The sequence below is a fragment of the Phoca vitulina genome, unplaced genomic scaffold (genome assembly GCF_004348235.1).
Source record: "Phoca vitulina isolate PV1807 unplaced genomic scaffold, GSC_HSeal_1.0 scaffold23, whole genome shotgun sequence".
Classification (NCBI taxonomy): Eukaryota; Metazoa; Chordata; class Mammalia; order Carnivora; family Phocidae; genus Phoca; species Phoca vitulina.
Window position 1 is genome coordinate 15903078 of NW_022589726.1, and position 25897 is coordinate 15928974.

The 25897-nt window shown below is 46.6% G+C and overlaps 4 protein-coding genes across 10 annotated transcripts in view; 2 read left to right on the top strand and 2 right to left on the bottom strand.

Annotated features, from left to right (window-relative positions):
* Positions 1-71: 71 nt before the first annotated feature.
* On the bottom strand, positions 72-4573 carry LOC116642508 (transmembrane protein 198-like). 4 transcript variants are annotated; one of them, XM_032420965.1, is made up of 5 exons: positions 4369-4573; positions 3092-3351; positions 1921-2502; positions 1316-1476; positions 72-1193 (listed from the first exon to the last, which is right to left on the bottom strand). In XM_032420965.1, the coding sequence occupies exons 2-5, from the start codon at positions 3264-3266 to the stop codon at positions 1056-1058; spliced, it is 1056 nt and encodes a 351-aa protein (XP_032276856.1). In that variant the 5' UTR covers positions 3267-3351; positions 4369-4573; the 3' UTR covers positions 72-1055. The 4 variants fall into 4 exon arrangements, with proteins under 4 accessions (XP_032276856.1, XP_032276858.1, XP_032276859.1 ...); XM_032420966.1 differs by having other exon boundaries at positions 73-1193; positions 1316-1473; XM_032420967.1 differs by lacking the exon at positions 3092-3351.
* Positions 4574-5377: 804 nt separating this feature from the next.
* On the top strand, positions 5378-12890 carry DNAJC14 (DnaJ heat shock protein family (Hsp40) member C14). Its single transcript, XM_032420881.1, has 7 exons — positions 5378-5924; positions 6370-7838; positions 10496-10602; positions 10812-10931; positions 11333-11493; positions 11576-11678; positions 11916-12890. The coding sequence occupies exons 2-7, from the start codon at positions 6426-6428 to the stop codon at positions 12124-12126; spliced, it is 2115 nt and encodes a 704-aa protein (XP_032276772.1). The 5' UTR covers positions 5378-5924; positions 6370-6425; the 3' UTR covers positions 12127-12890.
* A 136-nt stretch (positions 12891-13026) lies between these two features.
* Positions 13027-15590, bottom strand: ORMDL2 (ORMDL sphingolipid biosynthesis regulator 2). Of its 3 annotated transcripts, none has more exons than XM_032420882.1 (4): positions 15490-15590; positions 14486-14660; positions 14170-14321; positions 13027-13590 (listed from the first exon to the last, which is right to left on the bottom strand). In XM_032420882.1, exons 1-4 carry the CDS (start codon positions 15573-15575, stop codon positions 13455-13457), a joined length of 549 nt encoding a protein of 182 aa, XP_032276773.1. In that variant the 5' UTR covers positions 15576-15590; the 3' UTR covers positions 13027-13454. The 3 variants fall into 3 exon arrangements, with proteins under 3 accessions (XP_032276773.1, XP_032276774.1, XP_032276776.1); XM_032420883.1 differs by having other exon boundaries at positions 14486-14789; positions 15490-15564; XM_032420885.1 differs by having other exon boundaries at positions 14486-14766; positions 15490-15555.
* A 100-nt stretch (positions 15591-15690) lies between these two features.
* The window catches only part of SARNP (SAP domain containing ribonucleoprotein), a 45913-nt gene continuing 35706 nt past the window's right edge, over positions 15691-25897 (top strand). The window contains exons 1-3 of one of the 2 annotated variants that reach the window (XM_032420612.1): positions 15691-15939; positions 23923-24022; positions 25679-25725. In XM_032420612.1, coding sequence (XP_032276503.1) covers positions 15904-15939; positions 23923-24022; positions 25679-25725 — 183 coding nt within the window. In that variant the 5' untranslated portion in view covers positions 15691-15903. The remainder of the gene's footprint in view (positions 15940-23922; positions 24023-25678; positions 25726-25897) is intronic. The other variant, XM_032420611.1, reaches the window with a different exon arrangement.

Here is a 25897-nt window from a genome sequence, read left to right on the forward strand (position 1 = left end):
CGTATCAGATCTTTAGGGGACCAGAGGACTTGTCAGTCTCGCTGTTTGGGGGTGCAGAGAAAGAAAAGAGCAGCAACAGCAGGGGCTGGACTCCCCGGTTCAGTGTTCAATGCCATTTTATTCACATGCTCCGTGTTCTTCCTCCCTCCCATCATAGCTTTGTTGCCCAGGGGAGGAAGATATCTTCCTTCATGCTGTCTGGGGAACCAGGGAACAGACTCTGAGCAGGAGAATCAGAGGAGGGAGTTAGAATGGGTTGGTGGCTGGGACAAAGTTCTAGTTAAGGAGATTAGCATCACCTACAGTGAGAAGCAGAGAAGGCACTTGTCTCCCATGCAGCCGTGAAGACCGGGCTACTCTGGGCAAAAGGGCAAGACTCTGGCATGTGGGCAAATGGTCTCTCCTTGGAGCAAGTAGACAGCTTTGGGGGGAGGCAGGCTCTGCGCCACGCATTGCCCTGTGGTCTTCCCCACATTAAGGAGAGAAAGGGAAGCACCATGGAGGACAGTACTCCCAACTGAGGTAGGAGAAGGGGACTTGAGCCTATGGGACCCAGGAGGAAAGGCTAACCAGGAGCCAACCACCTGCTAATGAGAGGTGTAGGGATTAGGTGATCTTAGAGCTCCTCTGTGCCCTTCTCCCCATCAAATAGCTATTGAGTGCTTTAGGGAGCTTCCTGGTTTTCTGTAGGTCCTACAACAAAAACCCTTATTTTACCATTGTGAGGCACACTGAGGCAAGTATATAAAAGGCTTTTTGGGTAAGGGCCCTCCTTGGTTGGGAGGGAATTCGGAAGTCAGTTACTTTAGGGGCCAGGGCACCTCTGTTACTGGACAGAGGTAGGTACTCATACTTCCATTCTCCCCTCCCCACAAGATTCCCCTTTATCTGTCCCTGAAACATATCCCTACAGGGCTGGTCTGGGTTGGAATACAGATTCTATCCCCAGTGAGAGAGGTGGGGAAGTTTGTGTGAGGGTCCTGTGGGCTCAGGTCCTGCACACTTGGTGTTCCAAGGCCCTTGCTAGGGGTGGAAGCATCAGTGGAGGTTTAGGCTCAGGTCTGGGTGGAACCAGAAGGTGTGGTGAGGGGTACAGTGGAACCGCAGTCAGAATCCAGATCCAGAACGGTGTGGGGGGCTGTGGCCTGGGTGCCTGGTCCCAGTTGGCGCTCTCGAAGGCTCTGGAGATAACTCTGGAGAGGCACAGGGCAGAGAGGGCTGAAGGAAGGGCCTGGGTCAGAGCCCCCACCTCCTACCGTGACCATCCCCATGTGCCCTCTGCCCCATCCCCAAGTGTGCCCCTCCCCTCACTCACGGGAGCCAGACTATCAGCAGGGCTCCGAGCGTTGGGGGGAAGCTGGCGCCGGTAGCTGCCTTCACAGAGCCCCACCCCAGGGGATGTCCGGTGCCACTTGGCCTCTTGCTGACGGATCCGAAGGAGTTGAAGATGCCTTCGCTGGTGGCTCAAGACCACTGCTTGGGAGGGGGCCGTACAGACTCAGGGAGGCCTCTTTAGACCTTGAATCCCACCCCCAAACACCCTCACCCTCTAGAGAAACCCATTTGATCTCCCTGTTCTGTCTCTCTCAAGCCTCATTTCCCCCCTGGTTATTCTAATAGAAACTCTTCTTTGGAATCCTCCTACACTTTCCTCCTGGACTTCCCTGAGACCTTCCTTTCCTTCCATAACAGTCCCCAGTAACTAACTCCTCCCTGCTTCTGCTCCTCTGAGAATTTTTCCTCATTCTTACCCAGACCGTTGGCTCCTCCAGCTCTAACTTCCTTTCAGTGCCCTGCCTTATTCACCTTAGACACCGCCACCCCTAAGTATAATTCTCCCCCCCCGACCCCGTCAAGTTTGGGAACTGGGGACACGAGAAGGCACAGGTTGGCTGCTTCTGTACCATGGCACTAACTCACCATTGGCGTGGCCTCCATGTTCCTCATCCATGAGCTTCCACTGGGCTAGGGCCCCGAGGGCCCCCAGGGCTGGCCAGGTGCCCAGCAAGACCCAGCTATACCAGCAGAGAGGAGGCAAGGCTGGAAGTGCCTGCAAGCGTTGGCCCAGCCGACTGCCCAGTGCCAGCCCCTCTAGGAAGTAGTCAGCACAGGCCACCAGCACCGCAGCACCCAGCAGGGCTGTGCCCAGAACTGTGAACGGACGTGGCCACCGAAGCGTGAGCAGGGCTCCCAGCAGTGCCAGCCCCACCAGCCCCCCAGCCGGCACCCAGGCTGAAGGTGGTTGGTAGATGGGCTCTGTGCCCAGCAGGGCCCCGGCACCCAGGGTTAGGCCTAGCAGGAGACCAGTCAGGAAGAGCCCAACGCTGCGAACCAACATGGTGACCAGGCCACAGAGGAGTCCGATGCCCAGCGCAATGCCCGCGCTCACCTCCAGGCTCAGCTGTGTCTCTAGCACTCGCTCCTTGTGGCACAGCAGGAAGATCACCAGAGCTCCTGACAGCAGGCCCGAGAGAAACATTACTGCCTTGAAGCAGCGGTAGCCTGGGAAAGGAGGCAGGAGGCACTGAGAGACAGAAAGGGGACATCTACAGGGATGGCTCTGATTAATCAGAAGGGAGAGGAGTGGCTAACCAGAGGAGCAGAAGACAGGAGCAGCAACCCAGGGACCTCAAGGCAAGGGGCAGAAAGGGATCATCTCAGGGAAGGCAGGGACCTTTCAAAAACTGTGAGGGGGTGGGAGGAAAAATCAGGAGGTAAGATGGATACACTGTGCAGAGTAAATATGGAAAAAAAGGTTTAGTACTTCCAGGGATGGTAGATGGGAAGAAGTCAGCACAGGCTGATTTAGGTTATTGGGGAAGGGTTGAAGAAGGCTTAAACATGGAGGATAATGTGGGAATGGAGTTTTGAGGTAGGAGGGAAGGGAGAGGCAAGTGAGAGTTGCCAGGGGTCAGTGCTAGAGGGCATGGATATGGGGCGGGGGCAAGATGAGCTGGCAAGAGCAGCATGAAGGTAGGCATCCCCTGATAGAGGAGTAGAGGTGGCCCAGGAGCAAAGGAGAAAGTTGGCATCATCCTTGAGGGTGACAGTTTTGGGCAGCTGCCCCCCAGAATCCTGGCCCTGCCCTCACCGAAGCAGCAGTAGATGATTCCAAAGCAGCAACAAAGAGCACACACCAGGGCGGGTGCCAGTTCAGGATTGTCCTGGGGTTCCAAGACACATCTTGGGTCTGGAGGCTCTGGGAGTTGTTGATTAAAGGGCCTGGGGTCAGAGGTCATGGCCAGGGGCAACAAGGCTTCCTCCATGGCCGAAGAAAAGGTGATCCCAGAGGGGAAGGTCAGTGTCAGCTCCTCTCATCCATCCATGAATATCTTGAGGGGGTTGGGAAACCTGCAAGGGGGTAGGGGGCAGGAACTCAGGTGCCCATGAATCTTGAGGATTCTGTACCTCTACTTCTTATGAAGAAAGGCCAATTTCAGGAGGGAGCATGGCCTTGCTGGGGTAACTGAAAAAATCTACAGGATTGGGTCAAGGGGAGCCAGCTGTCTTTTTACTACCCTCTGAAACAAGGACATTAAGTAAAACTTAAACTAAAATCTTATAAAGTTATGACACTTTATCTGCTCCCTAGCTTTCCAGGGTGGTTGGGAAGAGTAGGAAGTCCTAAGTCAGTGGAAGGAGGGGCCCAGGGACATTAGTGGGACTGGGTGCTAAAGGCCCAGCAGCTTGTTCCAGCTAAAAAGAAATCTTGCCCCATCTGCAGTTGGGACTCAATACTGCCTCACTGGACTGGGAAAGGTGGGGTTAATTGAGGGGGGAGGAGGAGAAAGAGGAGAGAATGAGTCATGGTGGGGTCTCTGGACAGCTGCTCCAACCCCAGGGAAGGAAGAGGGGAGAAAAGAAACAGACACCAAAAGAGTTTGGGACAAGGAATCAAGTAGAGACAGTCCCCACACTTTGTCAAGGTTCTGAAGCCTCAGCTTCATGTGGAGATGGAGTTGTTGGGGGAAGGTGCATCCAGCCACAGTCCAATTCCCACGGTCCCTCTTGGACTAAGCAGGCACCTTGCCCACAGACATCTCACATCCTGGTAGCCTCTTGCTCCTCCTCTCAGGACATTGGTGGGACTTTTCCTACCCCTCCCTTGCCCTAGGGGTGTCAGGGCTGCCAGTGGGATTTGAATTCAGCTCCTGAAAGGAAAACACCAAGGAGGGGCTGGCATTGGGGGCACTGTGGGAGTGGGGTAGGATGGATGCAGGGGCTTTCATCTGTCTTCTTTTGGACATCAAGGTCCTAACAAGCTAGAGTGTTGGCGTGGGGAATCCCTGGGGCTCCTCTCTTCAATCCGCTTGGAAGTCTAGGGACTCTAAACAAGGACAGATTGGGGAAGGAGTGTTAACTACTCACCACCCTGCCAGGGCTCAGGAGAGGCGGGGGTAGAAGTGCTTCCCTAACCCCCCTGCTGCATCCTTGCCCGGAGGTCCTAGGCGTCGGGGCGGCTGTCGGGCGTGGGCACCCCCAGGGTCACTCTGTTCGTTGCCCCCTAAACTCTTCCAAGTCGAAGCCCAAGCCCCGTGAGCTAAATGCAACCAGCCTGGGGGGTGGAGGAAGGGGACAGGGTGTGTGGAGGGTGACATCACGGGGCGGGCCCCTCCAACTCTTTTCCCTATGTGTGGGGGGGACCCAGTTTGGCCACTGCTCTAGGCTGGGACCAGAGACCCCCCGACCATAGCAGGGAACGGTTTTGGGGACACCGCAAGAAGTCTGGGGAAAGGTCTCTGAATACTTAGGCGAAGACTCGACAACTAGAAGCTCTCAAAGCCCCAACTGGGGTCCCAGCGCCCCCCTAGCCCCGCTTGGTTTCTTCCACTTCCCAGAGAATTGGAGTATTGTCTTCTGGAGAACCCGGTGGTCGAGATCGGGGACCCGGGGAAGGGGCTTTTACAGGACTGGGGGAGCCGGCGAGGGGCTCTTGGGCGGAAAAACTTGCGGAGCAAGACGGGGTCTGGAAGGGGGACTAACAGCAGAGGCGCGTGCAGAGGAGGGGACCCAAGCGGGGTCTGCGTGGGGGCGGGAGCGCGTGTCGACGTCGACCGAGTGCAGCTCGGTATGCAAATGAGACGCAAAACAGCATGTAGATGAGTGCAGTGGTTTTTGGCACTCCGCTCCGGTCCTGAGCCCAGCGGAGCTACGCTCCTAGTCGCCCAGAGCCCCTCCGTTGACGGTGCCTTGGAGCTGCGTCCCGAGGGGCGGATCCGGGCCGTGGGAGCTGCAGTTACACCGGGCAGTTCGCCAGCTGGGTCAGGCCCTGGGGAGGCCGAGGATTGCTGGGAAAGAAGGGGCAGTGCAGGGAGGCTGGGGCGGGGGCGGGGGCGGGCCCGGGGCGTCCTCCCCTCTGCTCCACCTCCGCATGATACAAAAGGACCTCTGTCCTCGCTACAGGCAGCCGGGAAAGGATCGGGGTGGTGGCTCTTCTACGCTCCCTGGTTTTGTCTGCAAGGGAAACAGACTGTGGCTCGGTGGCTGTCCTCCATCTCCCAGTCTCGGCAAAGCCCACGAATACGGCCAGAGGAACCCTGAAAAATCTGTCCCCCGTCCGCAGGCACTGCTGCAGCGCCCACCAGCGGTGCAGCCTCGGGGGTATCACTCCAGGACGCGGAGGGTGGCAGCAGAGAGCCCTTTAAGGGGCGGGGCCAGCCAGTGCTTCCTCAGGACCGCCTCCTCCGATTTGACTCAGAGCTTGCTCGACTGGCTCGCGCCTCCGCCAACCGCTTTTTCGTTTCCTTCCCGTCTCTTCCCGGGTGACCCCGGAAGTGGAAGTAGGCGTAGGTCGGCGGCCACGGCGGGGACGGAAGGCGGAAGCAGAGCGTGAGCGGGAGGCGGAGCCGGGGGAGCTGCTCTCGTAGCTCCCCCTGGCCCTAGGCCCAGCTGCTCGAGGGGGAGGAGTTACCGCCGCTCTTCGGGTACGTTACCTTCGCCCCCTCTACCCAGCCCAAGGTTTCCTGGATGTCTTTCTCAGGGGCAACCCTAAGCTCCGCCCCCCAGGTTTTCTTTAAGAGCCGCACGGTCCCCACCCTTTTCTGGCAGCCTGCGGCCCCCCTTTCCGGTCGTCTTTCCCTTTTTACCCAAGAGTGACCCCCGGGCCACACCCTTTGCGGTACCTCTCTATTTCCCTGATTCTGGATTATAGCTTTTTGGGGAAAGAAGAAAAACTAAGGGGATTTTTGAAGGGGGGGAGCACGGTTGTGGTTAATGTAGTATTGGCTTATTGGTAGGGATAACGAACGCCCCAGAAAAATTTGAGAAAACAAGGGAGATGGGTGCATTAATTATATCCCCAATTTAAGGTTATTTAACCCCTCTCTTGGTTCAATCCTGATCATCTCCACCTTGATACCTTTGTTACAGGCATCAGGACTTACCATGATGGCTGTGACCTAAAATCCTCAGGAAGCCCCGGGGTCATGGCCCAGAAGCACCCCGGAGAAGGAGGGTTGTGTGGAGCCCACCACAGTGGTGGTGCCTCCTTCAGGACTTTAGGATCCTCTGTGGACCCTGAAATACTTTCATTCTCAGGACTCAGGGACTCAGCCGGGCCTGCTCCTAATGGTACCCGCTGCCTCACAGAGCACTCTAGTCCTAAGTACACACAGCCCCCAAACCCAGCCCACTGGTCGGATCCAAGCCATGGCCCCCCAAGGGGTCCAGGACCCCCTAGGGATGGAGAGGACCCTGACCAGAGTGAGGCATCTTCAGAAGAAGAGTCAGGAGTGGACCAGGAACTCTCAAGAGAGAATGAGGCTGGGTACCAGGAGGATGGGAACCCTTCTTTTCTTTCCATTCCATCTGCTTGCAAGTGCCAGGGAACCCCTGGAATCCCTGAAGGGCCTTACTCTGAGGGAGGAGATAGCTCTTCTAGCAACTTTTGCCACCATTGTACCTCTCCAGTTTTGGGGGAAGATGAAGAGTTGGAAGAGGAATATGATGATGAGGAACCTCTTAAGTTCCCCAGTGATTTTTCACGTGTGCCCAGCGCGAAGAAACCGCCACCCCGGCGACAGCGACACCGCATCCCGGCCAAGGAGGATACTCGGGAGGGTGGACGCAGAGATCCCAGGTCCCCTGGCCGACATCGGCTGGGCCGGAAAAGAAGTCAGGCAGATAAGCGCAGAGGCCTGGGATTATGGGGAGCAGAGGAACTGTGTCAGCTTGGACAGGCAGGCTTCTGGTGGCTGATTGAACTGCTGGTATTGGTGGGAGAGTACGTGGAAACTTGTGGCCATCTCATCTATGCATGCAGGCAGCTGAAAGGCAGTGATCTGGACCTTTTTCGAGTCTGGCTGGGAGTCTGGGCAGGGCGGCTGGGGGGCTGGGCCCAGGTGATGTTCCAATTTCTGAGCCAAGGATGTTACTATGGGGCAGGGCTGTTCACCCGTTTTCTTAGGCTACTGGGTGCTTTGCTGCTTCTGGCTCTGGCCCTCTTGTTGGGCTGTCTGCAGTTGGGCTGGCGGTTTCTGGTGGGACTGGGTGACCGGTTAGGCTGGAGGGGTAAAGCCACTTGGCTCTTTTCTTGGCTGGATTTTCCCACCTTGCAGCATTGCCTGATTCTGCTGAGAGATAGCAGGCCATGGCAGCAGTTGGTAAAAATGTTTCAGTGGGGTTGGCTGGAGTTGCCTTGGGTCAAGCCAAGGACTAACAGGCAGGGGAATGCACCTGTAGCAGGTGGTCGCTACTGCCAGCCTGAGGAGGAAGTGGCTCGACTCTTGACCATGGCTGGGGTTCCTGAGGATGAGCTAAACCCTTTCCATGTGTTGGGGGTTGAAGCCACAGCATCTGATGTTGAACTGAAGAAGGCCTATAGGCAGCTGGCAGTGATGGTGAGTACCTTTCCCGTGTTTCATGTTCCTCTTTTGTGCTCGTATTTTCTATTCCAATTTTAGGGAGAGTATGATAAAGAGAAGGCAGAGTAAAAAGTCAACTTGAAGCTGGAGTAACATTAATTCTTAGGAAATAGTCATAAAGACTTTTCCCCCTCTACTATGGGATCTGACTTTCCCTTCATTTTAAGCTTTTTGTCATGAGATTTTTTTTTTTTTAAAAAAAGATTTATTTGAGAGAGAGAGCACTAGAGAGAGTGCATGAGGCGGGGGGGGGGGGGGGGGGGGGCAAGAGAGAGACACAGACTCCCCGCTGAGCAGGGAGCCAGGATGCAGGGGCTTGGTCCCAGAACCCCGGGATCATGACCTGAGCTGAAGGCAGACGCTTAACCGACTGAGCCACCCAGGTGCCCCTTGTCATGAGATTCTTAATGAAAAGAAATGAACCTGGTCTATCAATGTTGGACCACTCACCCTGGAATATCCAGATGAAGTCCCTCTAACTAGGGTGGAGAAGAGGCCTAATCAGAAAGCCTGTCAATTCTTCTACCCTGAACAAATGAGGGTTTTTTGAACAGGGTGAAATCCAACTATCTGTCCCAGAGAGCCGAGTGTGGACTTAGTGTGGGAAGATTCAGGGAGTGCATGTGATTATTCCAGGACCAGGTGAAAGAAAACAAAGTATTTCAAAACCAGCAGTCTAGAGTGGAAAAGGGAAAGAGAGTGGAACATAAACCATAGAGAGGCATGTGCATCTGTAGGTCATACATGAACATATGGTTTTTGTTTTTTTCTTTTTAAGATTTCATTTTTAAGTAATCTCTATACCTGATGTGGGGCTCAAACCCACAACCCTGAGATCAAGAGTCCCATTGCCCTATTGACTGAGCCAGCCAGGCGCCCCATGATATGGTTGCTTTTATTGATAAAGGGGCGGGTGGTACAGGTGGCAGTTGTGATGCCCCATTTGCTTGAGGGAAATGGTTTAATACAAGCATGTAAATTGCTATTACTAGATACTAATTTGATATTTTTAGATACGATTATTACGGCTTTTTCTGTAAGTAAAACTATATTATGACTATAAGTCATGTGGGTAAATTCCATCGGAGGCCTGTTTGAGTGTATGGAACTGGACTGGTAAAATTATCACGGTGTGTAAATTACCTCAAGGACTGCATGTCAACAAAGAGGAATGGGTAACCAAGGTGTCCATTAACCGTTCAAGACACAGTAAGGTACCAGGCCTGTAACTTAGAGGACTAAATTAGTTTGGTGGGAAATGCATGCCCCTTAGTGGATAGACTGGGATATTCTTTTTTTTTAAGATTTTATTTTATTTTTTGACAGAGAGCGAGAGAGGGACCACAAGCAGGGGGAGTGGGAGAGGGAGAAGCAGGCTTCCCGCCAAGCAGGGAGCCCAATGCGGGGCTCGATCCCCAGGACTCTGGGATCATGACCTGAGCCGAAGGCAGACGCTTAACGACTGAGCCACCCAGGCGCCCCTAGACTGGGATATTCTTAAGAGTGGGGAATGATAGTTTACACTCAGATTGTTACTAGCAGTAGAGTGTTTTTCTCACTTTCATGTCTTTTAGCAGACATCCTCTCTTGGGGAATAGCATTCTTAGAAAAATTCTCATTTTCAACTTGCTTTCTTGGAGTAGAGATAGAGTTAAGTTCCCTGATCCTAAACACACCTGCCCTACCCCTCAAAGTACTCCCTTGTTCTGGGCCACTGTCTGGGGCTGCTTTTACAGAAACTCTCACTGCCCTTATTAAGCCTCAGAGTGACCAGGACTAAAAGGCTGTCCTATAAGCATGGGTACGTGGAGATTTAACAGCATTCTATTTATTTGGCATCATCAGGAGACTAGCTTTATTCTGCACTTTTGGAAAAGGAGGATGGGAACAATCAGGAAGCTGTAGGAGGTGAGGATACTATTTGTCTTCGAGAAAAGGCTGAAAGGTGGATAAAAAGCCTGTGAGGATCACAATATGCTATTTCATTTCTGGGACAGAAGGGCAAACCATTGTAGGAAGGACATATGAGAATTTTCTAGTTAGAATGAGTTTGAGGATGTAATATCTTTGGAACTCTTACTTTATGATTGACAGTGAGTTAAAATGTGAGGGCGTAGTATGCATGTACCAGGTAGGGTGACCAACCATCCCTGTTTGCCTAGGATTGAGGGTTTCTTGAGACATGAACTTTCAGTGCCAAAACTGGGACAGTCCCAGGCACACTGAGATGGTGGATCACCCTACTGCCAAATCCTGTACTATATATGTTGTGAGTATTCTCCCAGTAATCCATGATAGATATAATATTCTAGGTCATATAGTTAATAGTGACAGAGATAGAACTTGATCCCGTATCTGGCTGCAGAGCCAGAGCAATTAGTCATTAAGCTGTATTGATTCTCTAAAAGGGTGGTGAAAGATAACCCTTTGATATGAGGGTTGTTATTATTTTTTTTAATTAGGTTCTACGCCCAGTGTGTAGCCCAACGCCAGGCTTGAACTCACAACCCTGAGATCAAGAATCAGATGCTTAACCCACAGAACCACCCAGGCATCCTGATAATGAGGGTATATTGACCTAAGTTGGGGAGAGGGTTGGAATGGATTTGTGATGAAATCTTTTGTCTTGGTAGGTTCATCCTGACAAAAATCATCATCCCCGGGCAGAGGAGGCCTTCAAGGTTTTGCGGGCAGCTTGGGACATTGTCAGCAACCCTGAAAGGCGGAAGGAATATGAAATGTAAGTTGGAAATGGGAAATTGTCAGGTGGGATAAATGAGTAATCTTCATAGTAGAGCTCCCTGGACTTGTGGATGAGGCTCTCTGAGGCGGAGAGAACTGGGGTTGCTTATCTTTCTAGCTGGCCCGGGGCCTCAAGAGGCTAAAAGATTCATCTCCCTTTGTCCCCTGCTCAATACCTTCTGATTTACAAAGGCTTTTTTCTCTTAGGAAACGAATGGCAGAGAATGAGCTGAGCCGTTCAGTGAATGAGTTTCTGTCCAAGCTGCAGGATGACCTCAAAGAGGCAATGAATACTATGATGTGCAGCCGATGCCAGGGAAAGCATAGGTATGAAATAGGGCAGGGATGGGACAGCCACAGCTTAGGCATTGGGTAGCCAAAGACTTCCTTGTGAGTATTACTGGTAGTTGGGGGATACAGCTGATGAGTAAAAAGACCCTGAGGTTTCTACTTTTGCCATAGTGTCAAGGGATTGGGGATTTGAATTTGCAGTGAGAAAAAAGTATTATTTTTACTTTTAAGAGAGAAGGTTGAGGGTACGGGTGTTTGTAGACATATGTAACAACTGAGTGGAGATAACTTTAGATATTTTAGCCGTATTTGTCAATAATAATGATACTATATGCTTGATCTTAGCCAAAAGGCCGAGAGGCGATTATCATGATGATACTATAACAATATCGTAGGCTTGACAAATTAAAAGGAACTGTCCTTTTGTTGGGTTGTAGGAGGTTTGAAATGGACCGGGAACCTAAGAGTGCCAGATACTGTGCTGAGTGTAATAGGCTGCATCCTGCTGAGGAAGGAGACTTTTGGGCAGAGTCAAGCATGTTGGGCCTCAAGATCACCTATTTTGCACTGATGGATGGAAAGGTGTATGACATCACAGGTATACTTCTGTTCTCTAGAAATATGGGCTCATGTATGCTCAAAACTTTGATGTTTTGGCTAATTATTTCTCATGCTTGTAGAGTGGGCTGGATGCCAGCGTGTGGGAATCTCCCCAGATACCCACAGAGTCCCCTATCACATCTCATTTGGTTCTCGGATTCCAGGCACCAGTGGGCGGCAGAGGTAGGTGTTAATTCTTCCAATAATCTACCCACTAGTGTAGTTCGGAATATGATTTCAGATGACATGCTGCTTAGGACACCTAGATGTCTTACCCTTAAGAAGTTTGGCAGCTGGCTCAGTATATTGTTTGTTTTTTTTTTTCCAGTGTATCTTTAACTTAGGTATAAACAGGTAACACAGGTAACCATATAACTCTTAATAGCTCTTGCCTCATAATGTCTTCTGTTTTCCTCTCAGAGCAACCCCAGATGCCCCTCCTGCTGACCTTCAGGATTTCTTGAGCCGGATCTTTCAAGTACCCCCAGGCCAGATGTCCAATGGGAACTTCTTTGCAGCTCCTCAGCCTGGCCCTGGGGCCACTGCAGCCTCTAAGCCCAACAGCACAGTACCCAAGGGAGAAGCCAAACCGAAGCGGCGGAAGAAAGTGAGGAGGCCCTTCCAACGTTGACACCCCTTCTCTTCTTTCCTCAGATCAATGTCAGGGAGTCAAAAGGGCTGTGTATAGCACAGGATGGAGTTTTGACTTGTTTATTTTTAAATATTTAAAAAAGGGAAAATTTTAAGCCCAAATTGTTCACTCAGTACTTGTAGGAAGCCCCGGAACCACTCTCCCTCCTCCACCAGCACCTAGGAACTGAATCTTGTCTTCTGACAATACCAAAGAAATAGGGGGTGGCTAGAGCAAAGAACCTAGAGCCCGGACCTGGGCTGGACAATATCTCCCACGGTAGTGTGTGAACTGGTATTTCCCTGGGGTCTGTATGCCTTTGTCTTTTGCTTCTAGAGCAGATGACATTTTCCCCCCTCTTTTTAAACTACGAGTCTATCTTATAATTTCTTGACCTATTTCAGGAGGGAGCCCCCTCCTTTACCCCAACATACTAGTTAAAAGAGAACAAGAAAGCATGTAGCCCTAATTATAGGAGATTATACATAGAGTTCAGAGAGTGGGAACTTTGAATTTTTCCTGACATTCACCTTGTGGGTAATCACCCAACTTCATGCTTGTTGCTGCAGGGATGGCCAAAACCAATAATTTTTAAAAAAGCAGACTCATGCCCTCTGCCCTTGGGTGAGGGGGAAGGATAAAGGGGCTCCCAGAAGCCCCCTTATGATCCAAGGGTTTGTATTTTTTTAAGTTTGTTCATATTTGTATGTACATATCTATTTAAAGCCAGGGGATTATCTTTCTATAAATATATAACTGGCAACCTGTATCTTCCCTCTCTTCTTTGCCCTTTTTCTCACTTGAGAATTCTTTCCCTACTAAGTGATAGCTGAGTGAAGGGCACCTCCTACTGGACCAAGGGAGAGGGGACAAAAAAAATATCTTAGAGAAGTTTTATACAGTAAGTTGCTATTCCCTGTTTCTTCCCCAGCCTTATGAGGACATCTCCCTAGCCTTCCTGCTGACCAAACTGTAGCCATATCTGAAAAAAAAATTATCTTTATTATAAGGAAAATACACAGCAAAACAGAGCTGGAAGGTGGTGCAGGTGGAAGATCTGGAAAAACTTAATCACCAAACAAACTGCTCAAACATGGCTTCCTGCTGTGAGGGAGAGGGATTTGGCCCTTATCTTTTCCACCTTTCCTGATTCAGAGAAATCTGCTCTTAGCAGGGCTGGGCCCAGGGAGCCCCATTTTCTAATCTGTTTTTTTCCTGGGAGTTTGTGAAAGGTTATATAGTTCTCGGGCTTTCAAGACACAGAAGACAATATGGAGAAGGAAAGGATGTTAAGTCCTTTGGTCCAGTGTTATCCCCAGCCCCATCCCTCAGTATTTGTTGATGCCAAAGAGACGAACCCCATGGAATTGGGGTAACTTAGGCAGCAGTACGCTGAGCAATGAGGCTGTGTTGATGAGGAAGTGAGCAGCATCATATTTGGTGTAGAAGCTGGCCAGGAGGTAGCTGGGGAGAGAAGAAATGGGTTAAGTGAAGTTGGCCTTCCCTATCCATATTTATGACTTTGCAGTGACTTTCTCTTCTATTTGAAATCACTGGTTTTATTGCATGTAGTCCTAGAATATCTGAAAATATTCCAGTTAAATTAACAGTATTTACTTTGGGGTTGGGAAGATAATCAGCACCTTTAGCTAGAGATTTATAAGTTAGAGTGTTTTTTAATTGTTAATTATGTGGCAAATGACAGCTGAAGTCTATATGACTGTTAGAGTCCCTTTGCTTCCATTCCCCACAGTTAGTTTTCACAGATTTATATCAGTTCTGCTTTATTCTCTTCCTTTGGAAGTGTAAAACCATTTGGTTTTGCTTGGGTGTTTTCTCAGTCCTTTCTCCATTCCCCTACCACCAAAGGGGCAGCAAGGAATGCTTGATTACTATCTTCTACTTTTTATTGCTCTCCCTAGATTTAGACCATGCCATAATATCTTCAAAGGGTCTAAGTGAGTAGTCTGCTCTTTTAAAGCTTCCCTGTGGGGGTTTTTCCTTGACACTTGGAGCATTTCCCACATCTCCCCCCGGACTCACAGTACGATAGGAGAGATGTTGAGGAATTTGCGGGAAGAGGTAAATTGGAGCCCGTAGTCCATCTGTTCCCAGTGTGTCAGTAGCCGAGCCTTTCCTTGGTCAGGGGTCTCAAAGGGTGTCCCTTTCACCGTGTGTAAGAAGACATACATAGCCTGGGAGGAGGGAAGGGGGCAGTGTGAGGAGGCAGAAAGTAGTCCTTCAGCCCAAGAATTATGCTGAGATCCCAAAAGGAAGACATAAATCCCCAAATAATCAGGGATTTGTTTTTGGTTGGGAAAGGCCTGGGTTGGGTATAAGGGTGTGGTTTAGTGCTCACCAAGTTATGGATGACGTTGGTCAGGGTCCAGACAACAGGAATGCTGAAGAAGGGGATGCTGAGTAGAACCACATGCAGCAGTCCTACCAAGATGATGTAGGCCAGCCAGATGCCCCGGCTATTCATCACTCGAGTGTTGGGGTTTACTTCGCTGTGTGCCACCCCCACATTCATCCTGCCGCCGTGGGGGATCAGGCAGGAGTCCAACTCAATTTCCTCTCAACCTCTTTTTGAATTTGTTCCCCCAAGTTGTCTCCTGAATAGCCCAAATCCCCTGAACTCTATTGGGAATAAAAGAACTTCCCTGTTGTGCACAAAGGAAAAACTGAAGACTTAGGAAAGAAAACTTAAAAGGCAAGACGAGTCCTCTCTACTCTTAGAGACATTATTGGTAATCTTTACTCTGATCCTTAGACTTCAACTGTAACCTGAAGGGGTAAGCCTAGTCTTGGGGCAGGGACTTAGGACAGCAGGGAAAACAAGGAACCACTAATAAGGGGAGAGGGGACGAAACTACTAATCCCCACCTCTTCCTCTGGGGCTTGCCCGTCCTGTCTCTCCACTTGGCATGTAAGCAGGCCGCATCCCAATCTATTTCTCAAGCGAAGGGCGCTGCCAAGTATTTACCCAATGGCTTTTGGATTGAGCTAGGAGGGGACCTGAGCTTAGCATCTCGAGAGACGGAGCCCTATCCCCGATTCCAGGAGCGGCTCTGATCGTCTGAACTTGGCCCTTTAAAATCGTGCTTGTTGATGCCTACTTGGGAAGCAGATCTTGCTCGCCCGTCTTTACCTAAAATTCCCTAAACCCTAGTATTGAACCCGCCCCATGCTCCTCCCAGTTTCCCTCTCTCGTTTGTCGTTCATCGGCTATCCTCAGGGCTCTCTTCAGAGCTCCTCTCGGTGTTTAACTTGCCGACGCTCTAACTACCCCCGCCCTCCACCACCTTTCGCCTCGCACCACTTTTCCTCAGCCCCATTTTCCAGTCTCCTGGCACCCCCTACCTGCTGGCTTCAGAAGCCCGTCCGACTCGAAGCGCGGCGTTCGCTTCCACACCTGTGGTCTCCAGGAAGCAGCCGTCCTCGCCCATCTGCGCTCTCCCTATTCGTGGAACAGAATCAGCGCTGCCGGCACCCATTGGTTGGCAGTTTGCAACGGGGACGCGCAATTGGTCGCCATTTCCGCCGTCGGGACGTTCAGAACCCGCCCCTCTCCCTGTCCCACCTTTTGAGAGAGGTGGGGAAAGCTGCCTGGAGGAGTGAGAGCGACGTCCGCTATTGACTAATGGGGGGAGTTGATAGTGTGAGGTGGGAGTAAGAGTGACAGCGATTGGTCGGCCGTGGTTATCTGCGCCTAGGCGGGAGCTCCTGGAAGCGGAGGCAGCGGGTGGGGGCCTAGTGGACTGGAGGGGTAACAAGATGGCGGCGGAGACGGTGGAGCTCCATAAACTGAAGGTACCGTGAGGCGGGGAAAGGCTGAATTAGACTTTTCTGGGGACTGAATTCTGCCGGGTGGCTTGCGCCTTTTAGTGCATGTTCATCTTGCAGGCTTTTCCACTTCGTTTTCTGGCTCCCGCCGTAGTTCTTTTCTTTTGTGCCTCCCTTCTACCCCACTACGCCTTCCCTAATTTCCCATTTCTCCGTACGGAGATATGGGATAACACAGTATCTGTGTTATTTCGGCTCTTCATCGTTGTATCATCCGTCACTTCCCCACGGGGTGTGCAAGTGCTTTCAACCTGTTATACTCCCTTTTCATTTCTCGTCAGAGCTGCATTACGTCAGTGGTCCCCCCCCTCTTTGCCCCATGCTGGAGCCAGGACCCCTTTTTCTTTCCTGGGTCGGTGCTTTCCAGTCTGTTGTCCAAAGCTGGGATTCCCGTTAGCAAATGATGGCAGCTTTGTGTATTTATATCTATCCGCGTTTCAAACAGGATCCAGAGAATGCTTCCACTCCTTTTATTTAGGTGGGGTTACGCCCTCGGAGCTAACTTTGAAACCTGAGGAGAGGCCTCAGAAGCTAGGCCTCTCCTTAGAAGCCAGGGATTTCGGAGACCTTAAGGGTTAGTAAAGGCACAGATACCTCAGATTTAAAAGTTTTTCGAATTCTCTCACGCGATTCTCGGCCCGCCAGCCTTACCCCCTACCCTTATCCCTTACCACTAGAAAGACAACTCCCTCGTAGCTGTAATATTTTGGAAGAGCAGTTCCGAGGTTAGGTTTATCTCTTCCCATTTCAATTCGTGGATGGACGCTGCATCTCTTGGTGTCACCACTGGGTGACACTCTCAATCATAGGGCTGTTTTAAGTTGTATCTTTTGGGAGTCTTGGTAGCTTCCTGACATTGAGATTATTAGTTTCCTAGAAGAAAAGAGTAGTTTATTTTAGCGTGAATTAAGAGAATATCTTGATTAGTTGTCCATTTGTAGTTTCACAAGTAGTTTTTCCCATCAGATGTTTTGATCACATCATCCTGGGAATCTTGGACAAACCAGGCTGAGTTAGCCAAAGCTGAAAACTGATCCTTTAAAGCTTGATGAGCTTTTAAAAAGGAGTAAAGAGAATGAGGGTAGGGAGGACACATGCTGGTTGACACCAATTAGCCTTTCTGTGAAATTTGATTTCTCACCCATGGATTCTAAACTGTTCTAGTGGGTTTTCGTGTATCCTGGAGTTACTGTTGGTAGCACTGAAATCTGTAGATTATATCAGTGGTTTCATAATGCAACAAGTAAAAAAGATTGAGTAATCACCTCTGTTATATGTCTACTTACATAAATAAATTATGTTCTGCCATACCATCATGTATGTTATAAAACATACAAAAAAAAATGTCATTTATTTATTTGACAGAGAGAGAGTGCGAGCAGGGGGAGGAGCAGAGGGAGAGGGACGAGCAGACTCCCAGCGGAACACAGAGCCCAATGCCAGGCTCAATCTTATAACCCTGAGATCATGACCTGAGCTGAAATCAGGAGTCAGACACTTAAACGACTGAGCCACCCAGGCACCCTGAAAAGAAAGTTTTGACTGAATGGAAGGCAGCTAAGCTCACCACTATACCACCAACGCTTGAGTGAATGGAGATACAAAGGAAATATGAATAAAAGATTTAGTATTTTCTTTTTATTAATTCCACTTTTCAAATCCCTGGAGTAAGTCACTAGTCTTGTGACTTGCCTTTGTGGATTTTGTGTTGGTTTATGGAGTGATTCTTTCCATAAAATCTGTGTTTGTCAGGTCTATATTAAATTTGATTTTGATAGGATAATGTCCTCTGACCCGATTTCAGGTATTATAGTCTGAGAGAATATGAGGCCCTCCTGACAGCCTGAAAAGGATTTGCTCTTTTTTTTTTTTTTAAGGATTTATTTATTTTTAGAGAGAGGGAGGGAGAGAGCATGAGCAGGGGGAGGAGCAGAGGGAGAGGGAGATGGAGTCTTAAGCAGACTCCCGGCCAAGCGGGGAGCCGGACATGGGGCTCAGTCTCATGACCCTGAGATTGTGACCTGAGCCGAAATCCAGAGTTGGACACTTATCCAGCTGAGCCACCCAGGTGCCCCTGAAAAGGATTCACTCTTTTAATCACATTTGCTTGTCTTTGCTTTTTCTCTAGAGCACTTCTTAACCTTTTGGAGGTCACAGATATCTTTGAAACTCTGATGAAAGGTATGAACCCTCTCCCCAGAAAAAGGCATGTACATACACTTTGCATGCGATTTGAGGGGCTTCATAAAACTACATTGTAGCCCTGAGGAGTCCGTGGACCTCTGGTTAAGAACCTATGCCTTTAATTCTGACTTCCAGGACAGTTAATGTTTGGTTCCATGGTTGATCTTGATGGAGTGATCCTGACTTTTGGGTTGACTAGAGTTTTATCTCTTTTTTAAAAACTCCAGTTTTGTAAAGAGAATTTGGGGCTTTAGTATAGAGTCTCAGACGAAAGGAACAAGCTTTGAAGTAGGAGGGAAAAATATTATCTGAATTGATATATAAGACCACCTCAACAGCAAATTTCTGGAGACTTTGTAGAAATGCAGTCATTCTAACACAGTTGGAGAGAGAGACTGAATGTGGGTGAAAATGTCTTGAACTGTAGTGGTACCAGATTTCCAGTCAGTGGTGAAAAAAGGACTACTACAGAGGAGAGAACCACAAGGATGTTTAGTGTCAGAGTGTTGAGAACATCGAGACATTTGTAATATTGAAGCATAAAGTGCATTTATGTTGGTGGTTGAAGATAGTTTGGAAAGGAAAGTAGGTGAACTGTGTGACCATAAAGGTAGAATGGAATGATATCGAAAGGGCCTTTTAACTTGTGTAAAGTGTTTGGTTTTTGTCATGTAGGCAGAAGGTGAGGAGCCTTTGAAAATTTGAAAGGAAGAGCTGATGTGATCAGTTTCTGTTCTTTTGGCAGTATGGAGGACGGGGTCTGGAGAGCAAGAGATTTTACCAGTTAGATTTTTATTATAGTAGTCAATCTCTGCTTAAAACCTTTTAATTATACCCCTGCCAATCTCTCCAGCTTAGTTTCTCACACTCCCAACCACAGTGGCTTTATTTCATTTCATTTCTCAGAATAGCTGTGTTCATTAATTACTAATAATACTTACTTAGCATTTACTATGTGGCAAGGTCTGGTCAAAGCTATTTACATACATTAACTGATTTAATTCTCATAATAACCCTGTAAGGTAAATGCCTCTGTTATCCCCATTTTAAAATGAGAAAAATGGAAGCTCAGAGAGATTGAGTAACTTGCCCTAGGTCGCAGAGCTAATAAGTGGTGACTCAAATCCAGGTAGTCTGTCTCCAAAGTCATGTTCTTAATCACTGCACTGCTGCCTTTCTTTACCTCGGAACCCAGAACTGACACATGCTTTCGGTTGCAGTGCTCCTGCCACCTCCATCCCCCATACCTTTGTCTAATTAAGTACTAGTTCCCTTTAGATATCAGCCAAACATCATTTACCCAAGGAACCCTTAGTTAGGATAAGTTCTCCATATCCACACACATGATCAGACCACTTTTTAAATACTTTTGTAGGACCTTGTACCTTTTTATATTAAACTTTATGTATATGATCATTGGTTGCCTTGTTTTCTTACTAGATTGTAAACTTCACATGAGCAAGAACTTTCTCTTTTCTTTATGATTATTTCCTTGTATCTACGATAATGCTTGATGGAGTGGGTGCTCAAACACTGTCAAGTGAATAAACTTAGTAAGACCTGAAATAAGGTAGTGGATATTAGAATGGAATGAATTTGAAAGAAATTTGGGATATAAAATTGTAAGTATTTATAGATGAGTTAGATGTGGGAGGAATGAAAGGTGAATCGAAGGTTTGAGCAGTCTAGGTTGAGAGGAGAAGAAGCCAGTTTTGTGCAGCAAAGAAGATAAGTTCAGTTTTGGGCTTAAGTGTCTTTGAGATTTGCACTTGGAGATGTCTAATCATAGTTGGAAACGTGGGTCTCCTTTGCAAGAGCTGAGAGCTGATGGTAAAGGTTTGGGACTTACTCAGGAAATATTTATGGAGTGCCTTCCAGGTGCCAGCTACCATAGGTTCTGGGCATAGAGCAGTGAACAAAGCAGACAGTTAAATAAGTAAAATTGATAGTATGTTAAATAGTGATAAGGTCTGTAGAGAAAAATAGGAAAGGTGTTAGGTGTAGTACAGTGGGACTATGGGTATTGAAATTTTAAATAGGGTGACTGGGGAAAGCCTTAATCAAGAAGGTGATGTTAAAGCAGAGACTCAGAGGTAAAGGAGTGAGTCTTTTTTTTTTTTTTTTTTTTAAGATTTTATTTATTTATTAGAGAAAGCACAAGTAGGGGAATGGGAGAGGGAGAAGCAGTCTTCCTGCTGAGCAGGGAGCCCGATGTGGGGCTTGATCCCAGGCCTCTGGGATCGTGACCTGAGCCAAAGGCAAAGGATTAACCAATTGAGCCACCCAGGCGCCCCAAGGAGTGAGTCTTGTGCAAAGTGTTATAAGAGGACCTTATAGGTGATCATTAGGACTCTGGCTTTTACCCTTGAGATAGGAAACCAATGGAGGGGTTTTGAATAGAGGAATGACATGTTCTGACTTTAATTTTTTTTTTTTCCTGACTTAAATTTTTAAAAGTTTACTCTGGATACTTTGTGGAGAATAAACTATAATGAGGTGCAAGGGCTAAGAGTTACAGTAATCTGTATGAAAGACCAGAAGGAATTAGATTCTGGATATACGGTAGCTTCCCCCACCCCATTCATGGGGGTTATGTTCCAAGACCTCCCAATGGTTGCCTGAAACCTAGGGTACTGAATCCTTACGTATACTATATTTTTTTCTATAAATACACACCTATAATAAAGTTTAATTTATAAATTAGACACAGTAACAGATTAACAACTAATAACAGAAAAATTATATACTGTAATAAAAGTTACATGAATGTGCTCTCTTTCAAAATACTTTATTGTACTATACTCACCCATTTTATGATGATGTGAGATAAAATGCCTACGTGATGAGATGAAGTGAGGTGAGTGATGTAGGCATTGTGACATAGTGTTAGGCTGTTATTGACCTTATGAATGAGCCAAAGATCTGGGGTTAGGGACTGGGAACTGGTGGGGGCTGAGATTTCAGTGACCAAAGGCAGTGGCAGGGCCAGTGGTCAGCAGTGATGGATGCTATCCATGCTACACTACCAGTTGTACCAATTTGTCAGTTCCCAAGTCTAGATCAGCAACCTGTGCAAAAACCATCACTGTCCTTTTCCCTGTCAGCTGGGAGTTTTTGTAAACCTTGGCTGTATCTAGGCACAATTTGGGGAAGGAAAGAGAAGGGAAGAACAACTCTGTTAGAACGTCGAACTTTGAATTACCTCAATATTTACCAAAAAGTGTTAAACCAGGGGGGAAAGGGAATGGAGGCTTCTGAGGAAGATTAAGGGTTACAAGAAATAAAGAAGTTGTATTGCTTTGTAAACAACCAGCACCCTCTAAACACACGCACATAAATGATGTATTTAAAATGTTAAATGATGTCCATTTGCTGGGGTTACGTAAGACTTTTATTTTCCTCTATACTTTTCAGAATTTTCAAACTATTCTACAGTAAACATAATACTTTTATAACGGACAAACAAAACTTTCTTTTTTTAAGATTTTATTTGTTTATTTGAGTGAGTGAGTGAGACAGACTGCTCATGAGCAAGCAAGCATGGGCATGCACGTGCACTCGGGGAGGAGCAGAAAGAGAGAGAGGGAGGGAGAAAGAATCTTAAGCAGATCCCACAAGTAGTGATGACCCTTAGGTGGGGCCTGATCCCATGATCCGCGATCATGACCTGAGCCCAAACCAAGAGCTGAACACTCAACCGACTGAGCCACCCAGATGCCCCAAACCAATGAAACTTTAAAGTGTAACTAAAATCAAAAGCCTTGTTCTCCAGGAAGCAGAGAGAAAATGAAGAAACAAAGTACCAATGTGGGAAAGATCCAGATTCTTAAGAAATGGACCTTAGAGATCACTTAGGGTCTAGATTCTAGATTAATAGTATTCAGGGTATGGTCTGAAGGCCAGTGTGGGTCATGAACTGTTACTGGTTAACCATAAGTTAAAAAAAAAAAAATTAGTAAGCTTTTAGAAACTTTTATAGCAGTTTGGCGTCACTGCTACATCCAAGTGTGTGATGGTTTTCTAGTAATTGGTTTTTATTGTTTTTTACAAACATATCAGTCCATCTGGCTGGAATATTATAAAAAGTTGGCAGCCCCATCAGTCTGCCTAATTAAAAATACATTGATCTGTGAAATTCGGAAATCTGAGAAGCAGTGATTCTGTCTAATCTTGTCTAATCCTTCACCCAGTGTCTGACACTTACGAGGTGGTTACTAGCTGCCAAGTACTGTTGTAAATGCTTTACAGATATTTACTGATTTAATCATCCTAACAGCCCTAGGGTATAGGTACTGTTGCCTTATCCTCATTTCATAGGCAACTGAGGCACAGAGAGGTTAAGTTAGTCATCCAGGGTTACATAGCTGTAAGTAGTAAAGCTGAAATTTGAACCCAGGTGACTTTAGGAGAGGCCGTGTTATGCTTTTAATGGGTGATTTACCTATTATGTTTCTCAGTAGAGGGTGCTATTGGTTTGTTTAGTAGGATAGTTCTTCACATAGTATCCCTGCTTGCCTGACCTACTCACTGAGTGCTCCACCTGCCCAGTCATTGTATTGGGGCGGGGGGAAGCTCCCCTCTCCATTTTCAAATGCTCCCTTGGTTGAAAGCCTTCCAGAGATGCCTAGCATATTCCCTTAATTGTAAAGTTCCTTCTTCTATGGGGATCTGCTTTCTGACTTCTCCTGGTTGATCATAGATCTGTACTTCAAAGCCAGTGAAGTCTTCTTTCAGTGCCCATCTATTTGTGCACTGATCTGCATATAGGATTTCTGGAGCCTTCCTTTTCTTGCTTGTTCTCCTTGGATCGGCATGTCATTATGCTTCTTAAAATAATAAATAATCATTTAATATAGATTCTGTTTTTCAGTTACTATAACCTTGAATTACTTTGGTAGCAAATTATACTGTTAACCCTCTTTGTACTTGTAAACATCTAAAATCCTGAGGTCTTTATCCTTTGAGTTACTGTTGAGTCAGATCTTGCTCATCTGGTTTTTGAACAATTTAAGCTTTGAATATAAATGTAATACTTTATAGGGATACCTAGTCCTTCCAAATTGAATCTTCTTTTTGGCTCATTGTTCTCTCTGAAGAGCTCCCCTTCTTGCCCTCCCTGCCCCTTAGTTCTGTCAGTAATTCATCAAGTCTTCCTTCGCCCTTCTGTTGTCTGCAAAGGTGATACCTGTTATATGTTTAATCAAATTACTGATTTAAAACTCTTCCACAGAACTTGATAGCATGCCATTGGATATTTTTTCCATTTTGACATAGATCCTTCAATCGATTCATTGTTGACATTAAACGTCTACCTAATTCTTCAGTGGTGAGGTTTGTATGCAGGTAAATAGTAAATTGCAGTAAAGGATCTGCTATAGTAGTAAGAAGAATCTGCTTTTAGATAATTAGGTTTTCTACTTAAAGATTCATTTTTTTCTGTATGCTAGCTGGTACAGTAATGGGGGGGGCGGATATCTCCCCCCCCACCCCGTCGAAATACCTAGGGATTTGTAATGATAAATAGTTGCATGAATAGGTAAAAATTCTATTAAAGTAAGACATTTATTCTTCACCATCTGTTAGAAAAGTCTTCTTGCATATTGAATATCATTAGAAGTGGGCCAGCTTTGTGGATCTGGAGGCTTGGTGGGTTTAAGAGCAGTAGTTTGGGATTGAACTTTTCTTTTTTTCTTGTGAAAACTTTTTTTTTTTTAATCACCAGGTTCATTCTGTTAACTAAGGAATAGCTTTATTCTTTTTTCTCAGCTTGCTGAACTAAAGCAGGAATGTCTTGCTCGTGGTTTGGAGACCAAGGGAATAAAACAAGATCTCATCAACCGGCTCCAGGCATATCTTGAAGAGCATGGTGAGTGTTTTGTAGAGGCAGAGTGATATGAGTGAAGGGATTAATTTTTCGGCTCTGCCATATGGAAGATTTCTCCTTTTCCTTTAGGTTGTTGGTGATATAAGCTCTTTATCAAGAAAACTCTTGATCATCCAAAACAGTGGTTATAAAGCAAAGAAATACACCCCTCCCCCCTTTTTTAAGACACTAAATTTTATTTCAGCAAATTGTTTGAAAGGAAGTATGCTAAAACAAGTGTCATTAGACTGAGAATTGGAAGATTTGGATTCTGATTCCTCTTATGCCAGAAATTTACTTGGTTAACTTTGAATAGTCAATATTTACATGATTAGGTGTCTATTCCGATCTATGAAATGAGACAAATGTTGCCACCCTTGAAATTCATGAACCTAAGGAATCTCTGGTCCCTTCTAACTCTGACATTCTATAATTTCACCTTTTTAACAACAAACAAAACCAGCTTTATTTAAGGCATATTATCATCCCAGGTTGTACAAGTCTCAGTTCTGATTTTTATTTATTTCCTTTAATACCCATTCCCAACTCCCTTAGGCAGCTGTTCTGTTGTGCTTGATATGTATTTTTTGTCTTTGTCCTTGCAAACCATGTAGTGTTGTTTGGTATACAACATTTTTATATAATTGGCAGTGAGGCCATAGCCTAACTTTACTTCTTTTCTTTAAGTACCATGTGTTTTTTTAAGATATATTCATATTCATGTGGCCTGTGGCTGTGTAGTCATGTAGTCTGTTGATTCGAATTCCTGCATAGTGTTCTGTCATGTATGGAATCCACCACATTTTACTTAATTTACCTGGTGACAAAACTTGTATTGCCTCCTAGACTACTACTTTCATGTTCCTTTATATTTCTGTGTGAGTTTCTTCTGGGGTAAATGCCCACGAGTGGGATTGCTAATTAATATCTGTTCATAAATGTATCCTTGATATGATTAAGCACTGCCAAATTGTTTTCAATTGCTCTGTAAATCTACATTCTTCAGTGCATGAGGGTTCTTGTATCTCGTCCACACATCTAAACTTGGCACTATCCTATCAAGTGGCTTAATTTTTGTTAATCTTTTGGTTCAATTTACGTTCCTCTACTTAAAAAGTTTGAACATTTCTTGTGCTCATGGTTCTTAGGGTTTCTCCTTTGCTGTGTTTTTAGTGGGGTTCCCCTTAATTCACTTGTTAGTTTGTAGACATTTATTTTATATTCCTAGTAACTGTTCCCTGTTGGTTTTAGACAAAAATACCTTCTTTGTCATTTCTTTCTTTTTCCATGGTGTCCTTAGTTTTGGAAAATCTGCAATTTTTCATATATTACTTTTGCTTCAGGGTTTTGTTCTTTTTTTTTAGAAATCCTTCCCCACCACTAAATCTTAAAGATATTCTCCCACATTACTTTTTATTAATGTTATAGTTTGACCTCATTACAGTTTTTCAGTCCAGCTGGAGTTCAACTTTGTATTAATGTTAGGTAGAGAATACTGTTCTATCATCTCCATGTGGAGCAGATTTTATGAGCATCAATTCTGCCTTCCGTTATTGAATTTTATTTTGGGAAAGCAAAATGATTATAATTTTAGCCTAAGTACAGTGATCAAGATGGTTTTTTAGCAGGGCTTGACCTGAATATTTTAATATTCTTTAGCTGAAGAGGAGGCAAATGAAGAAGATGTACTGGGAGATGAAACAGAGGTGAGTTGGAGAGAGTAAGGTTAGTCACTGGCCTGGCAACGTGCCGCTTCCTTGGCCACATTGCTTAACATCAATCATTAGAGGGCTTAAATGCTAACTTGTTAGGGGAGCATAGAGGGGGAATGAAGGTTCTGAAAAACTGGTTCATTTTTGAGTTCTTATATTCTTCTAT